General features: G+C 46.6%; 1 protein-coding gene across 2 annotated transcripts in view; it reads left to right on the top strand.

Annotated features, from left to right (window-relative positions):
• LOC140426959 (glutamine--fructose-6-phosphate aminotransferase [isomerizing] 2-like) overlaps positions 1 to 17824 on the top strand; it is a 136175-nt gene that overhangs the window by 101829 nt on the left and 16522 nt on the right. For both annotated transcript variants that reach the window (XM_072512274.1, XM_072512275.1), the window contains 3 exons: positions 5222 to 5349; positions 10168 to 10335; positions 15658 to 15819. In XM_072512274.1, the coding sequence (XP_072368375.1) occupies positions 5222 to 5349; positions 10168 to 10335; positions 15658 to 15819 (458 nt within the window). The remainder of the gene's footprint in view (positions 1 to 5221; positions 5350 to 10167; positions 10336 to 15657; positions 15820 to 17824) is intronic.

Raw genomic sequence — 17824 nt, forward strand, 5'->3', positions numbered from 1 at the left:
GCAGGGTGAAAAATACCACCCATACCGTTCAATATCTGTAGAGAATTGGGAGAGGGTGTGAGACTGACAAACCGCGTTGGCTCCCCCCCCCCCCCCCCACCCCCACCCCCACCCGGAGTGCCCTGTCCTGCCCACAAATGCCGCAGCATGGCCCTCCCGCACACCAGACCCTGTACTCCTGACACCCGCGCGTAACGTTACCTGAACCAAGCGCTGGTCCCTCATCGTTGCACTCGCCCACCCTCCGGCCGGGTACATGTCTCCGGTGCTGGGATCCAACCCCCGGGTGTTCGCATCTTTGCTGCTGCATGTGAATGTTGCCTCTCGCACTATTCAGGGAGAGTGACCAGGCATCACGGTCTGATTGGAATGCTAGGCAATAACTCCCACAGGATAAATGGGGGGCTCACCCAGGGGAACGATTTGGGATGTGTGAAGTGCTCCCTTAACTGCGATTGCCAATTCCCTGTTAGCAATAGCCTTCAGCCACACCACCATAATCCTCCACGGCCAGTGTGAGTTATGGGTGGTCGGAGGGGCAGACGGGCAGTAACCGGGGTTGTCCCTGGAACGGGTACACAGGATCCAGAGGTTGGCAGCCTTGTGCGGTTGCCCCCACCCCCTTCTCAGCACAGGGACAGCAAGCCCAGTGCCCCCTTGCTCATTGCCTGTGAGCAAAGATGGCTACTCACCTCCTCTGCTCTCCGCAGAAGCCCTTGCAGAAGGTTCACGTTTTTTTAATAGGAGTACTAATCGTAGCCTGCGTAACCACTTGCTGGGGAGGTCACTGGATCACGGGAGGCTGTTGGATGTGGGCTGGCTTCCATTAATTGTACAGAAATAGAGCTTAAGTAGTGATTATTGGTTTCTCGCCGTGCTATGATGGGATCGCGATTTCGCCTACGGGAGCAGGCCGGTTGCATCGCAGACGGTTTGCTGCCCGGCACGGTTCTCGTTTTTGGCCACTTCCGCTATTCACTGGCCTCGTCGTGCTCTTGCTCGAGCGAGACGAGGCCACTGAATCACGCCCACTGTGTTAGTCCGTTTTGATTTTTCTCTGAAACAGAGGAGACCATGGACTGACTGCGTTAACACCTCTGCCTTTTGTACGATTCTTGCTGCTAATAGGCTCACTGATGAAATGGAGCTGAGCCGATAATAGCAGGTGTGGGGGCGAAACAGTCTGTTATTGGAAGTGCAACAGAAACATGCGTGACAATGCATTAGCCTGAGCACTGGAGGATGTGCATGACCATCCAAAAGTCCCTCTCACTGACCAGACAACTCCTGGCCCAAAGTCGATCCTTCTTTGACAGTCCACTCCTGGCCCAAAGTTTCCCCAATGCTGACTGGACCACCCTGGCCCGAAGTCTCTCCCTTACTCACTGGACCAACCAAATTCTGTCATTTACTGACTGGATCTTTGCTCACTGGATCATCCCCACAGTTTCTCTCTCGTTCACCTGACCAACCAAATTCTGTCCCACGCTGACTAGACCTTTATATTTTCCCCGTCATTAGGCCACCTCTACATTCTATTCCTCACTGATCAAACCCTCCCAGTCCCTCCCTTGCTCACTGGACCACCCTCATAGTCTCTTTTTCACTGACAGGACCACCTGAATTCTCTCCTCATTGACCAGACCCTCGCAGTCTCTCTCTCGCTGACCTGGGCACCCCTACAGTCTCTTCCTTGCTGACCAACTGCCGCAGTCTCTCCATCACTCACCGCACCCAAAGTCTCCCTCCGTACTATTGCCACTCTGGTGTTCAGACTTATTTGCCATCACTCACTTTCTTGCTGTTTCTCCCCTGTTGTTGTTCCAAGAGGTTGAGTAGTGAGATGCTGTTGAGTCTTTTAACAGCTTGTGAGGGAAACAGCCTGTGGTTAGAGGAGCTGTGGGAAAGTGAGGGATGATGCATTAGTCTGAGCACTGGAGATTCTGCGTGGACGTAATAATTAAATGTGTGGCACTTCATAATCAATTGCGCAGCCATGCAGGCCCACTACTTAGAGGGAACATAGGTGCCAAATACACTCCATGAACTGATCCTTAAGGTTACCATGCCAATTTGATTTCTCCTTTCTCGATGAAAATTAAGATCCCCTTTGATTATTGCAGTCTCTTTCTTCCAACCACCATTATTTCTTGATGTCTACTCTGTCCTTCACTGCAACTACTGTCAGGAAGCCAACAACACTCTCTCTAGTGACTTCTTTATTTTCCACCCCAAACTATCTACATCTCTGAGCGAAGGGCATTTTGTACTACTGTACTGAACCTGTCCAATTACCCCACCTCCCCGTCCTTTCTTCCTTCCAGGATTGCAAATAGTCTTGAATGTTCAACTCTTGACCTTGGTGACTTTACAAACGTGGGCTGGATTTTCCGGTCATTCTTGCCAGTGGGATCTTCTGGCCCTGCCAACAATGAACCACCATCCCTGCAGCGAGAGGTGGATTCAATGGGAGATCCATTGCTGGGGGGGGGGGGTACTTGCTGGAGCGGTTGGGGAGGGTTTAAACTAATATGGCAGGGGGATGGGGACCTATGTAAGGATTCAGAGCAAGGGTAATCAAGAACAAGAGAAAAAGAGTAAGAAAAGTGATAGGCAGAGAAATCAAGGGCCAGAATCAGATAAGGACCAAAAAATAGTGGGGATGGGACAAGGAACATTAAAAGCACTGAAGGATTTGTACCTGATCGTGGGGAGCATTCAAAATAAAATGGATGAATTAGTTGTGTAGATAGATGTAAAGGGGTACGATATAGTTGGGATTACGGAGACGTGGCTCCAAGGTGACCAAGGATGGGAACTCACCATTGAAGGCTATTCAGTTTTTAGGGAGGCCAGACAGAAAGGAAAAGGTGATGAAGTTGCATTGTTGATTAAAGAAGATATTGATACAATATTGAGGAAAGCTATTGGCACTGATGATATGGAATCTGTATGGATGGAGTTGATAAACGCCAAACGGCAAAAAACATTTGTAGGGGTGGGATACAGACCACCAAACAGCAGTGGTAATGTTGGGAACAGCATTAGACAGGAAAGCAGAGATGCATGTGATAAAGGAACATCTGTGATTATGGGTCACTTTAATCTGCATATAGATTGGGTGAGTCAAATTAGTCACAGTACAATAAAGGAGGAATTTCTGGAGTGTGTACGGGATGGTTTTCTGGACCAACACATTGAGGAACCAACAAGGGAACAGGCCATCTTAGACTGGGTGTTGTGCAATGAGGAAGGATTAGTTGGCAGTCTATTAGTTATGAGAGAATCCTTGGGAATGAGTGACCTTAATATAATAAGAGTTCTTTATCAAAGAGGACAGTGAGGTAGTTGATTCTGAGACCAGGATCCTGAACCTCAATAAAGATAACTGTTGGTATAAAGCATGAACTGGCTATGATGGACTGGGAAACATTTCTGAAAGGGAGGACAGTGGACTGGGAATAACAGGCATTCAAGGAACGAATAGGTGAACTCCAAAAGTTGTTTATTCCTATTTGGTGCAAGAGTAGAGAGGGAACTGTGGCTAAAACATGGTTTACAATGGAAATTAAAGATAGTATTAGATTCAAAGATGAGGCATACAAATTAGCAAGAAAAAAATAATAGACCTGAGGATTGGGAACAGTTTGAAGTTCAGCAAAGGCGGACCAAGGCATTGAATAAGAAGGGGAAAATAGAGTATGAAAGTAATCTAGAGGAGAACTTAAAAACTGACTGTAAACATTTTTATAGTTATGTAAAGAGAAAAAGATTGAAAAAAAAACATAGGCCCCTTCCAGTCAGAAGCAGGGGAATTCATAATTGGGAACAGAGAAATGGCTGAAGAACTAAATGCGTACTTTTATATTCACAAAGGAAGACATGAATAATGCTATCGGAAGTCCTGAGAAACTCTAGTTTCAGTGAGGAGCTGAAGGAAATTAGTATTAGTAAAGAAATGGTTTTGGGAAAATTAATGGGATTGAAAGCGGATAAATCTCTAGCGCCTGATAATCTTCATCCCAGAGTACATTGAGAGAGGTGGATACTCAGTGAGATCTTGGTGTCCTCATGCATCAGTCACTGAAAGTAAGAGTGCAGGAAAGAAAGCAAATGGTATGTTGACCTTCATAGTCGTGAGGGCAGCACGGTAGCATTGTGGATAGCACAATTGCTTCACAGCTCCAGGGTCCCAGGTTCGATTCCCGGCTTGGGTCACTGTCTGTGTGGAGTCTGCACATTCTCCCCGTGTGTGCGTGGGTTTCCTCCGGGTGCTCCGGTTTCCTCCCACAGTCCAAAGATGTGCAGGTTAGGTGGATTGGCCATGCTAAATTGCCCTTGGTGTTGGGTGAGGTTACTGGGTTATGGGGATAGGGTGGAAGCATGGACCTTGGGTAGGTTGCTCTTTCCAAGAGCCGGTGCAGATGCGATGGGCCAAATGGCCTCCTTCTGCACTGTAAATTCTATGACAGCGAGAGTAGTTGAGCACAGGAATAGGGGAATAGGGATATTTTACTGCAATTGTACAGGGCATTGGTGAGGCCACACCTGGAGTATTGTGTGCAGTTTTGGTGTCCTTGTCTGAGGAAGGATGTTCTTGCTATGAAGGAAGTGCAGCGAAGGTTTACTGGGCTGGCGGGATTGTCAAATGAGGAGAGACTAAATCGTTAGGATTATATTCATTGGAGTTTACAAGAGTGCGAGGGGATCTCATAGAAACTTGTAAAATTCGAACAGGATTAGACCGAGTAGATTCAGAAAGAATGTTCTGATGATGGGGGAGTCCAGAACTAGGCGTCATAGTTTGAGAATAAGGGGTAAAACTTTTAGGAGTGAGGTGTAGAGAAATGTCTTCACCCAGAGAGTGGTGAATCTGTGGAATTCACTACCACAGAAAGTAGTTAAGGCCAAAATGTTGTGTAATTTCAAGAAGGAATTACATATGGCTCTTGCAACGAAAGGAATCAAGGGATATGGGGGTAAGGCAGGATCAGGGTATTGAACTTCATGATCAGCCATGATAACGAATGGCAGAGCAGGTTTGAATGGCAGAATTGCCTCCTCCTATTTTCTATGTATGTTTCTATGTAAAGTTCTTGTAATATTTAGAAGATAAATGCTTGTGATCAGCTGGATGTAAGATGTAGTTACTATTAACCCTGTAGCTACCTTCATTTGTATTATTAACCTGTCATAATTATTCTCACATGAATTCTCTTAGACCTGATTAAAGAAGTGTTATCCTTGGATGAAAAGATTCAACTACTAGCCCGTGAGCTGTTCCAGCACAAATCACTCCTAGTCATGGGTCGTGGATATCATTATGCTACATGCCTAGAAGGAGCTTTAGTAAGTAGACCCTCCACAAAAGCCATCCTTGATTTCTCTTCATGATGAAATGCAATATTAGACTCTGGTGTTCTCTAGATTCTTCAAATTACGTTCTGTATTATCATCTTCCCTTCCATTATTTAAATTGCTTGAATCTTTCTCGAAGGGAAAAGCTAATCTACATAAAACTGACTGCTTAGGCTAGAAGTCTAAGATTGAATTATTTGAAGAGAATTAGGTAGTTACTTTAGAAAATGTTGCTTTTGATTGATTCACAGGTGTGGTCATTGCTGCAAAGGCAATTGTCCATCCCTAGTTGCCCTGGAGTAGGTGGTGGCAAGCCATTTCTGTGAATAGAACTGAGTGGCATGCGAGGCCATTTCAGACGAATGTTAAGAGTCAACCACATTGCTGTGAGTCTGCAGTCACACATAGGCCAGGTTGGGTAAGGGCAGCAGATTGCCTTTCCATAAGGACACAAATGAACTAGATGGGTTTTTGCAACCATCTGGTAGTTTTGTGGTCACTGTCAAGCACTTAAACTGGTTGCTGATACTAGTTTTTTATTGCAGATTTCACAAGGTGTACTAAATTAAATATATTTTTAATTGAATTAAATTCTTCAGCTGCTGTGATGGGATTTGAACTCCCATCTCCAGATTATTAGTCTAATAACAGAAGCACCATGCCCAATGGAAGAACATGTAATTGAAATAAATTAGGCTGCTGGCACAGCTACTGAGCTAAATACTTTGTTTTTGTGCTGCAGCACTGTTTGGAATCCTGATTCCTCATAATGGACATACATCATTTAAAAAATATTATGTTAACAGATAGGTGAGAGCTTAATAACCTTTTTTAAAATTGTGAGTCTTGCATAATTAATTTTATTAGTTCTCCGTTACAACTACTTACACCCATGATTATTGTCCTTTTTGCTCTTTTGATATTTCTTGAAAGTTACCATTTAATTTTTATACGGCTGCCAGTACAGTTATTTATTTCCTGGGATAGCTTAAATATTTCTGCTCGACCGTTGGGTTTTTTATACTGCATTATTTAGATGCTGAGGACTTGATGTTGCTCTTTTCTGCCCCCTTAAGTTTCACACAAGGATTTTTTTTTTTAGCATTGTAAAATCTAATTTTTAAAGAAGTTTTATTTGATTCCCATCGTTCAAAATTCTTTCTACATTTTACATCCACATCTTTTTCCCATAATCATTTTCGGGTCATAAAATATATTATTCAGTTATCATCAGAACCCAACTTTTGCCTAATTGCTGAGTTCTATATCTGATATATTATTCTGTTTCACTGTCAGGAACACAGTGATTTCCAGTGTGAAATGGATTTTACTTTCATTCCATCTTTTTGATTATTATTGATCTGTCCGTGCTGTCATGGCATCTTTTAAATCTAATATACAACAATCGAATATAAATAACTTCCCTCCCTCATACCTTCTTGCCATAAACCTGCTTATTGTAACAACTACGAGTGAAAATTTGTTACTTGCCTTTATCACTAACAGCTACCAGTATTGTTTTTGCCACCTTTCATTCCGTTCCTATCTCTCAATGTTTATTATATATTGCCAGTCCTTGACCTAGTTTATTAAGTTTATTCTGTCTATTCTTAACTTTATCTCTTCGGCATTTTATCTTCATAACTATTAGTTCTAGTCTTTTATGCAGCCTCTCCATATCAATATCAAAAATGCCACTTTTATCTCTGACATTCTAGAAAAAAAACAACCTGTATTTTAACTTTAACTTTCCTTAACTCAGTTTGTAATTATTCCCCATAAACAGATGTATATGAATTGCCTGCAATTCTATTGCACCTTTTTATTAGATCAGGGATGACTTGTACTTCAATTCCATTAATTTACCCTTGCTTCATGCCACTTGATACCCTGAGCTTAAAAAAATCAGTCTCTGCCTTGAATATTTCAATTGCCACAGTATCCATAGCATTTTGGAGAGAGCATTCCATATTTGCACTACCCTTTGTGTGAGAAAAGGCCTCCTGATTTAGCTCTAACTTTTATACTTAGCCGCCTTGTCTTCGATTTCCTCCGCCAGCGGGTAGTTTCTCTGTAACTACCCAATCGCATCCCTTTGTAATTAAACACAAGAGAATACAAACCACATTTATTGGTCATGGGCTCAGATTTTCATGTTTGAGGCAGGAATCCAGAGTCGGGAAATTTCCTATCATTGCAATCCCAACTCCTACCTTGGGAGTGTCGATTGACAAGATTTTCATCGAGAGGAGATAGATGACTGGCACGAGGCTGCCAGGTTAAAAAACCTGACTACATTTGCAGAGACATTGGTTCAGTTCTGGAGATCAGTGTAAGGCACCCCCTAGCCCTTATATCCTGCATCCATCTTATCTCCTCACTTCCTCATCCAACCATCGCCTTACATCTCTCACCCCAAATGGGCGGCACGGTAGCACAGTGGTTAGCACTGTTGCTTCACAGCGCCAGGGACCTGGGTTCAATTGCCGCTTGGGTCACTGTCTGTGCGGAGTCTGCACGATCTCCCCGTATCTGTGGGTTTCCTCCGGGTGCTCCGGTTTCCGCCCACAAGTCCCAAAATACGTGCTTGTTAGGTGAATTGTACATTCTGAATTCTCCCTTGGTGTACCCGAACAGGTGGCGGAGTGTGGCGACAAGGGATTTTCACAGTAACTTCAATGCAGTGTTAATGTAAGCCTATTTGTGACACTAATAAAGATTATTATTATTATTATTAAATGTCCCCTAACCCCAATAATCCCCGACCACTGAATTGACTGACACAGTATTCACTATAAACAGAACTCATGAGTGCTATTATAAAATTTGGATTCAGGCTCATAAATCTGCCAAAACAAACCTTTCTGGAAAGCCACTTTAAAAACCACTATCCTCCTCAAAAAGCTTCTACATCTATCAAAATAAACAAGTTCACATTCCTCAGAACAGTGGTGTAAACATTCCCACTTGAGCAGAATCCATTAGAGTCTTTGAAGATAATCAGAAACTCAGCAATCTATCAGAGTTTTGAAACATCCAAACAGATGGCTGAGCTGAATTTCCAAGAAAAAGTAAATGCAATGGAGACATTTCACAACCCGATCTGGATTTCAGACTGGCTATCCTTTCAATATTATACAATACAGAAAAGCACTTTATCCAGAGGATGATATATTCTAATGCATCTGAAGACTTTTCCACTTTCACAATGATATTCATTCCCTTGGCAGTTGTCAGAAATAACAATCTGTCAACCACATTATTTAATGGTTACCGACTTTTCGAATAAAAGCACTATTATTACTGTCGTAAAAATATTGTTTATTCTGCAACATTTTATCATGCAATGAAGCAAGAAACAGCTTTTGTACTGACCGTGCATGCAGTTCCTGCCTCCAAACCATGGTTCATCCCATGGTTCACAACATCTTTCTGGTTGTGTATTTATGTTGCCTACCAAAACCGCCCCTCCTTCAAAACTGCAGAAGTTTGATAATGGCCACTTGCACAATGGTGCTGGCAACACCAGGGCAGCTGCATGTGGCATCCCAATCCAGCCTTTTTCATGCACCAATAAAAATTTCCAGCTTCATAAATGGGGGCTGGAATATTCGATCCAGGCCTACCTGTCACACTTCAGCCCAGTGCCAGGATAGGAAAATCTTGCCCATGGTTTCGTAATTTAATCTTTTAATAATAATAATAATAAGCTTTATTGTCACAAGTAGGCTTACATTAACACTGCAATGAAGTTACTGCGAAAAGCCCCTAGTCGCCACATTCCAGAGTTTGTTCGGGTACACAGAGGGGGCATGCAGAATGCCCAATTCACATTACAACACGTCTTTCGGGACCTTTGAGAGGAAACCGGAGTACTCAGAGGAAAACCACACAGACAAGGGGAGAACGTGCAGACTCCGTACAGACTCCGTACATTCCCAAGGTGGGAATCGAACCTGGGACCCTGGCGCTGTGAAGCAACAGTGCTAACCACTGTACTACCATGCCCCCCTTATGCCCTAATATAATTCTGGTGCTCTTGCAGTGTACCACCGACAAGGAATTAAGTCTTTCCTGAGGTTGAAGTGCCCAAAACGCTATACAGTACTCAAACTGGTATCAATTACAACATTGTTTCCTCACTTTTATATAACAACTCCCTTCAGACAAAAAACAATATTTCCTTAGCCTTTTTGATTTATTTTTTGTACCTCTGTACAAACGATAAAGTGATATGTAGAATAAATATCTAAATCCCTTTGCTCCTCCACAGCTCCAAGTATCTCCCGTTCTGAAAATATTCTACAAAAGCAATATATTGCAGATACTGGAAATCTGAAACGAGAACAAAAATTGCTCAAAAAACCCAGCAGGTCAGGTAGCATCTGCGGAGAGAAACAGACCCAATGTTTCAGGCCAATGACCTTGCATCAGAACTGAAAATATTCTGATTTGTGTTTCCTAGATTTGAAATGGATAACTTCACATTTCCCCACATTAAATTTAACCTGACATGGTTTTGACAAATCACTTAATCTTGAATAAGTTATATAACTTTCTAATCACATATACATAGCTTTGCCTCTTAAAATTGTACAATCTGCAAATTTACATATTTGTTTATCAGTCTTCAAAATATATGGTGAAAATGCCAGTAAAATATTCAGGTATCAACAGTTGATTTTATGAATAAACTATTCCCCATTCTGACAATTTCTAGGTTTTTTTTCTAGATACAGCATTCTCTGAAACATTGATTGCAGGAATACATTTTAATAGTAATTAATTTTATTTATGCTATATTGACAGAAAATCAAAGAAATCACTTACATGCATTCTGAAGGGATCCTGGCTGGAGAGTTGAAACATGGTCCTTTGGCTTTAATTGACAAAATGATGCCTGTTATAATGATTGTCATGAGGGATCCATGCTACACCAAGTGTCAGAATGCTGTTCAACAGGTCATTGCACGACAGGTACAGCTATAATTGCTATATTTTGCAGTAGACTTAGTATTGCATTTGAGGTGACAGTACTAATTTAGTGCTTTGTATGCCATCCTGTTCAATTGATGGAGTAAAATATTACTTGAACAGATAAATATAGTAGACTTTTAACTTTTTGGTCATGACTAAATCCAGAATGATGTTTTTGCATTGTTATGAAAATTTGAGCCCATAATTAACTTGGTATACTGGATAAATGGTTTAGTAACCCATCTGTGTGTAATTTTGGGTAATGGGAAGAGAAACTAGATTTGATTTTGTATTCCTGTAAATGTGAGCTAGCTTAAGCATTACTTCAGACATTTGCAAATGTGATGTATTTGTATCGTGTAGCTACAATTTACTGTGACTACAAAACACATTAGCATATTATACTTTGGACTAAAATTGTCTTCTTCAAAACCAAAAGCAGCAATTGGTTTTGGATGTTTATTTTTAAACCTAGTTATTGCGTGTATATTATATTTGACTACAACTGAGAAATGACTTGTATGTACTCATTGCAGAAAATTGTCTTGTCTGCCTCACAATACCAGAAACATTTCTGCTGTGTGCATTACATACTTGGAGGAGGAGCAGGAAAATACAATGTGATTGCACAAGTGTGGTATTATAGGTATTACAGTACCCGAGAGGCTAAAGCACCATTGGTCGAATCTGTATGCTTGCTATTGGCCAGAGTGTACAATAGCTCCGCCCTGATAGGTGGGGTATAAGAACCCGTGCTGCCCCAGCAGCCCTCATTCTGTACCTGAGCTGCTGGGGGAAACATCTAGCTTATTAAAGCCTTCAATTGGACTACAACCTCGCTTTAGTGGTCATTGATCGTGCATCAATTTAATAAGCTAGATTTTTAAGACGAAAGGATGGAGCTCCGAATTAAGCTGGAGTGTCTGCAACTCAGCCCCCACGTGGCGAACTCAGCGGCAATCTTTAAGCACTGGCTGGCGTGCTTAAAGGGTATCTCGAGACGGCTGAAAACGCACCCATGGGAGAGCAGAAACTGCACGTCCTGCACTCGAGGGTGAGCCCGGAGATTTACACCCTCATCGAGGAAGCGGAAGACTTTGATGCAGCAATTGAGCTGCTAAAAGGACACTGTATTCGCCCGGTAAACCAGGTCTATGCCCGGCACCTGCTTGCAACAAGGCGACAACCCCCGGAGAATCGCTGGAGGAATTCTACCGTGCACTCCTGGTGCTGGGAAGAAGCTGCGGCTGCCCGCACGTTTCGGCGAGCGAACACACGGAACTCTTAGTCCGGGACGCTTTCGTGGCAGGTATGCTTTCGTCACAAATCCGCCAGCGCCTGTTAGAGAAGAACACCCTGTGTCTCAGGGAGGCACGGGCCCTTGCAGGCTCCCTGGACGTGGCCTCCAGGAACGCCTGCACCTACGTTCCCGACTGCGCGGCAGCCCCCTGGGCAGCGTGGAACCCCACAGCGGCCGACTTCGAGACTTCCCCCGTTCCCCCACAGGCCTGCGCTGCAAGGCGGCCTGGCAACCCCGAGCGACCCCGCTGCTACTTTTACGGGCAGGCCAAGCACCCCTGCCAGCGCTGCCCGGCCCGCGCACCCACCTGCAAGGGATGCGGCAAAAAGGGCCATTTTGTGGGGGTATGTGAGGCCCGAGCGGTGGCCGCGGTCTCGAGCGGCGAATGCGGACCGCCACCACAAACTTCTCCACGAGCCCCGTGCGGCCAGCGGTCGCCGCCACCCCCATATCCCAGGGCCATGTGCAGACCCCGGGTGCTGCCATCTTGTTCCGCGGACGCCACGCTTGATTGATGGGTGCCGCCATTTTGTGCACCCCCCGGCCATGTGCGACCAATGGGAGACACCATCTTGGATGAACCCCCAGGACCCCAGCTCGGCCGACCACACACTGCCTGAACAGAATTCCCAACTACTGCGATTGGCGTCGGTGACCCTGGGTCAGTCTTGACCTCGAACACTCTCAACCGCTACGACGACCGTTTTCATCAACGGGCACGAGACGTCCTGCCTAATTGACTCTGGGAGCACGGAGAACCTCATACACCCCGACACAGTAAGGCGCTATTCCCTCCTCATCCACCCTGTTAATCAAAAAATCTCACTGGCCTCCCGTTCCCACTCAGTGGAGATAAAGGGGTTTTGTGCAGCAAACCTCACAGTCCAGGGAAGGGAGTTCAAAAATTTCCGTCTGTACATCGTTCCCCACCTCTGCGCGGCTACACTCCTGGGTTATGACTTCCAGTGTAACCTTCAAAGTCTGACTTTCCAATTCGGCGTCCCTATAACCCCCTTACTGTCTGTGGCCTCGCGACCCTTAAGGTCGACCCGCCTTCACTGTTTGCGAACCTCACCCCGGATTGCAAACCCGTCGCCACCAGGAGCAGACGCTACAGTGCCCAGGACCGGATCTTTATTAGGTCAGAGGTCTAAAGGCTACTGAGGGAAGGGGTCATTGAAGCCACTAACAGCCCCTGGAGAGCTCAAGTAGTGGTGGTAAAGACCGGGGAGAAGCATAGGGTGGTCATCGACTACAGTCAGACCATCAACAGGTTTACGCAGTGGATGTGTACCCTCTCTTCCGCATATCTGACCTGATAAACAGGATCGCGCATTATAAGGTCTTCTCCACGGTGGACCTCAAGTCCGCCTACGACCAGCTCCCCATCCGCACTAGTGACCGCAAATACACTGCCTTCGAGGCAGACGGGCGGTTCTATCACTTCTTAAGGGTTCCCTTTGGGTCTCGGTCTTCCAGCGCGAGATGGACCGAATGGTTGACCGGTACGGTTTACGGGCAACATTCCCGTATCTCGATAATGTCACCATCTGCGGCCATGACCAGCAGGACCACGGCACCAACCTCTGAAAATTTCTCCAGACCGCTAAAATCCTTAATCTAACATACAATAGGATAAATGCGTGTTTAGCACCGACCGTCTAGCCATTCTCAGCTACGTAGTGCGAAATGGAGTTATAGGCCCCGACCCCGAACGCATGCGCCCCCTTATGGAGTTCCCCGTCCCTCACTGCTCTAAGGCCCTGAAACGCTGCCTAGGGTTTTTTAGCTACTACGCCCCGTGGGCCCCCAACTATGCGGACAAGGCCCGTCCCCTGATCCAATCCACAGCTTTTCCCCTGTCGATGAGAGGCCCGCCAGGCCTTCAGCCGCATCAAAGCAGACATTGCAAAGGCCACGATGCACGCCATCGACGAGTCCCTCCCCTTCCAGGTCGAGAGCGATGCGTCCGACGTAGCTCTGGCGGCCACCCTCAACCAAATGGGCAGACCCGTGGCCTTCTTCTCCCGTACCCTCCATGCTGCCGAAATCCGCCACTCCTCAGTCGAAAAAGAGGTCTGGGCCATAGTAGAAACATTAACTGGCCGGCAGGAGATTCACTCTCCTCAATGACCAATGGTCGGTTGCTTTCATGTTCGATAATTCACAGCGGGGCAAGATAAAAAATGACAAGATCTTGCGGTGGAGGATCGAACTCTCCACCTACAACTACGAGATCTTGTATCGTCCCGGGAAGCTAAACGAGCCTCCCGACGCCCTGTCCCGCGGCACATGTGCCACCGCACAAGTGGACCGCCTCCGAGCCCTCCACGAGGACCTCTGCCACCCGGGGGTCACTCATTTTTTTCCATTTCATCAAGACCTGCAACCTGCCCTACTCCATCGAGGAGGTCAGGACAGCCACCAGGAACTGATAAATCTGCGCGGAGTGCAAACCGCACTTCTACCGGCCAGAGAAAGCACACCTGATAAGGGTTTCCCGTCCCTTTGAACGCCTCAGCATGGACTTCAAAGGCCCCCTCCCCTCCACCGACCGCAACACGTACTTCCTGAACATGATTGACGAGTACTCCCGGTTCCCATTCGCCATCCCCTGCCCCGACATGACCGCCACCACCGTCATCAAGGCCCTCCAACAGTGCATCTTTGCACTGTTCGGTTTTCCAGCTTACATACACAGTGATAGGGGGTCCTCCTTTATGAGCCACGAACTGCGTCAATTCCTGCTCTGCAAGGGCATCGCCTCGTGCAGGACGACCAGTTACAACCCCGGGGTAACGGACAGGTAGAGAGGGAGAACGGAATGGTCTGGAAGACCGTCCTACTGGCCCTACGGTCCAGGAAACTCCCAGTCTCCCGCTGGCAAGAAGTCCTCCCGGATGCCCTCCACTCCATCTGGTCACTACTTTGTACAACCACCAATCAGACACCTCACAAACGTCTCCTTGTCTTCCTTAGGAAGTCCTCCTCCTGGACCTCGCTCCCGACCTGGCTGGCAGCACCCGGACCCATCCAGCTCCGAAAACACGTGCGGGCACACAAGTCGGACTCGTTGGTCGAGAGGGCCCATCTGCTCCATGCTAACCCCCAGTACGCCTACGTGGCGTACCCCGACGACCGACAAGATACGGTCCCCCTACGGGACCTGGTGCCCGCTGGAACTCCATGCACATTCCAGCCACCAGTCCCATCCTCCCCTTCACCACAGCACCTTACAGGGGGATCGGTCCTTCCGCCGCCCCCGTCTAGGCCCACCCACCGACGCACCCCGCAGGCGCTCCCTTCTCAGGTCAGCCGTTTTCCCCACCAGCGCTGTCTAGGGATGATGAAGCTGCCATGGAGATCAAAGCCACGCTCCCGGAGTCACAGACGCCCGAGCCTCCACCGGAGTCACCACCAAGGCTCCGACGATCACAGAGGACAACCAGGGCCCCCGATCGACTGATTGCTTCATTTTAACTGTAATCTGTAAATATAAACCACCAAATGTACATAGCTACCAGACCTGTAAATAGTTACTAAACACTGTATGGAGGTATTATGGTACCTCCATAATTAATTATACCATGTTGTTATGTTTTGTAGTTTCTGGCCACCACCCCCGCCGGACTTTTTTTAACAGGGGGTGAATGTGGTATTCTAGGTATTATGGTACCTGAGAGGCTGAAGTACCATTGGTAGAACCTGTATGCTTGCTATTGGCTAGAGTGTATAATAGCTCCGCCCTGATAGGCAGGGTATAAGAACCCGTGCCTCCCCAGCAGCCCTCATTCTGTACCTGAACTGCTGGGGGAAACATCTAGCTTATTAAAGCCTTCAGTTGGACTACAACCTCGCTTTAGTGGTTATTGATCGTGCATCAACATGTTGATTGAATTTCTTGAAAAGGTTCTGCTTCCAGATCCTCATTGTATTCTATCTTTATCATTGGTATTTCATTAGGATTTTTTTATTGGTGTCAAAAAATAGTTTGTTTAATAATTCTAATCTCTTTGTTTTAGTGCCGCCCAATAATACTCTGTGCAAAGAATGATGAGGAGAGCAGGAAACTTGGATTCAAAACTATCGAAATTCCACATTCAGTTGACTGTTTACAGGGAATTTTAAGTGTAATTCCACTTCAACTCCTTTCTTTTCATTTGGCTGTTCTTCGAGGATATGATGTGAGTGGATTGTATATCTTAAGATGTGTTGACTGTATAACACAATTGTTTTTTTTTATTAAATATTTTATTGAGGCATTTATAATTTTAAGATCCAACATACACAAAAAACCCACACTAACATACCCAACCCGCTCCCTAACCATAGACCCTAACTCCCCATACATTAGAGTTCCGACCCTTATTCGTCACTTCCATGCCTCCCCTTTCCCGCACCGCCTCTCTCCCCCCCCCGGCTCCCGGATTTTCTGACACTCTAAATATTGCCACCTCTGGACTCGGAGTCACCCTCCCTTCCAGGACCTCTGACATGACATCCGAAAATCCCTGCCAAAATCCCCTCCGCCTAGGACACACCCAAAACATATGTACATGGTTTGCAGGACTTCCCACACCCGTCCTCCACCTTCTCAAAAAAAACTACTCATCCGGGCCACAGTTATATGAGCCCTGGTGACCACACTGAATTGGATCAGGCTAAGCCTGGGACACGATGAGGATGCATTGACTCTCCTCAGGGCCTTCTCCCATAACCTGACTTCCAACTCCCTCCCAGCTCTTCCTCCCACTTCCTCTTCACCTCCCCTTTGGAACCTCTTCCCATTCCCCCTTTGGAACCCCTTCCCACTCATATATGTTCCTCATATATTTCCGAGACCCTCCCCTCCCCGACCCCTGTTTTTGACATCACCTTATCCTGTAGCCCCCCCTAGTGGGAGGCGAGGGAAGACTAAATTCCGCATTTGTAAGTACCGGAATCCATTCCCCCCCGGCAACTCAAACTTCTCCTCCAAGCTCAGGAAACCCTCCTCAATGAAGAGATCTCCAAATCTCTCAATCCCTGCCCGCAGCCACCTCCTGTAGCCCCCATCCAGCCCCCAACAGAGCGAACCGGTGATTGTCACAGATCGGTGACCTCACCAATGCCCCCTCCTGTCCCATGTGCTGCCTCCATTGCCCCCACACTCTTCGGGTTGCTACTACCACTGGACCTGTGGAGTACCAAGCCGGCGAGAAAGGCAGAGGTGCCATTAACAAAGCCTTCAGACTCGTGCCCTTGCAAGATGCCGCCTCCACTCACTCCCACACCGACCCCTCCTCCACTACCCACTTCCTAACCATTGATATATTAGCTGCCCAGTAATAATAAAGTTCGGAAGGGCCAAGCCCCCCCACCCCATGCCCCCGCTCAAGAAGGAGCTTCTTCACCCACGGGGCTTTCCCAGTCCATACAAAACCCGAGGTCGCCGTGTTCATTTTCCTAAAAAATGCCTTGGGAATGAAAATTGGAAGACGCTGAAACACGAACAGCAATCTCGGGAGGTCTGTCTTTTCACAGTTTGTACCCTCCCGCCAATAACAGCGGGAGCACATCCCACCTTTGGAAGTCCCTTTCATTTGCTCTATCAACCAGTCCAAATTTAATTTATGAAACTGACCCCAGTCCCTTGCCACTTGAATACCCAGGTACCTAAAACTCCATCCCACCATCTTAAACGGCATCTACCTCCGTCTCCTCTCCTGCCCCCTTGCCTGGATCGTAAAAACCTCACTCTTGCCCACTGAGAACCGGCCAAATTCTTCCAATATCCCCATAATTCCTGCAATCCCCATAATTCCTGCAATCCCCCGCCCCCCCCCTCAATGGTCAGTTATGTAAAGGAGCAAATCGCCCGCATAGAGCGAGACCCTGTGTTCCGCCCCTGCCAAATGTTTGATGCTCACAGCGCCATTGCCAAAGGCTCTATGGCTAGAGCAAACAGTGAGGAGAGTGGACACCCCTGTCTCGTCCCCCGACACAGACTAAAATATTCTGATCGAACACGGTTTGTCCTCACATTCGCCACCTGTGACTGACACAGCAACCGGACCTAATCTACAAATACCTGCCCAAACCCAAACCCTCCCAGGATCTCCCACAAATATTTCCACTCCACCCTATCAAAGGACTTTTGTGCATCCATGGCCACCACCACCTCAACCTCGCACCCCTCCGCTGGCATCA

Source organism: Scyliorhinus torazame, chromosome 7 (genome assembly GCF_047496885.1).
Source record: "Scyliorhinus torazame isolate Kashiwa2021f chromosome 7, sScyTor2.1, whole genome shotgun sequence".
Lineage (NCBI taxonomy): Eukaryota > Metazoa > Chordata > Chondrichthyes > Carcharhiniformes > Scyliorhinidae > Scyliorhinus > Scyliorhinus torazame.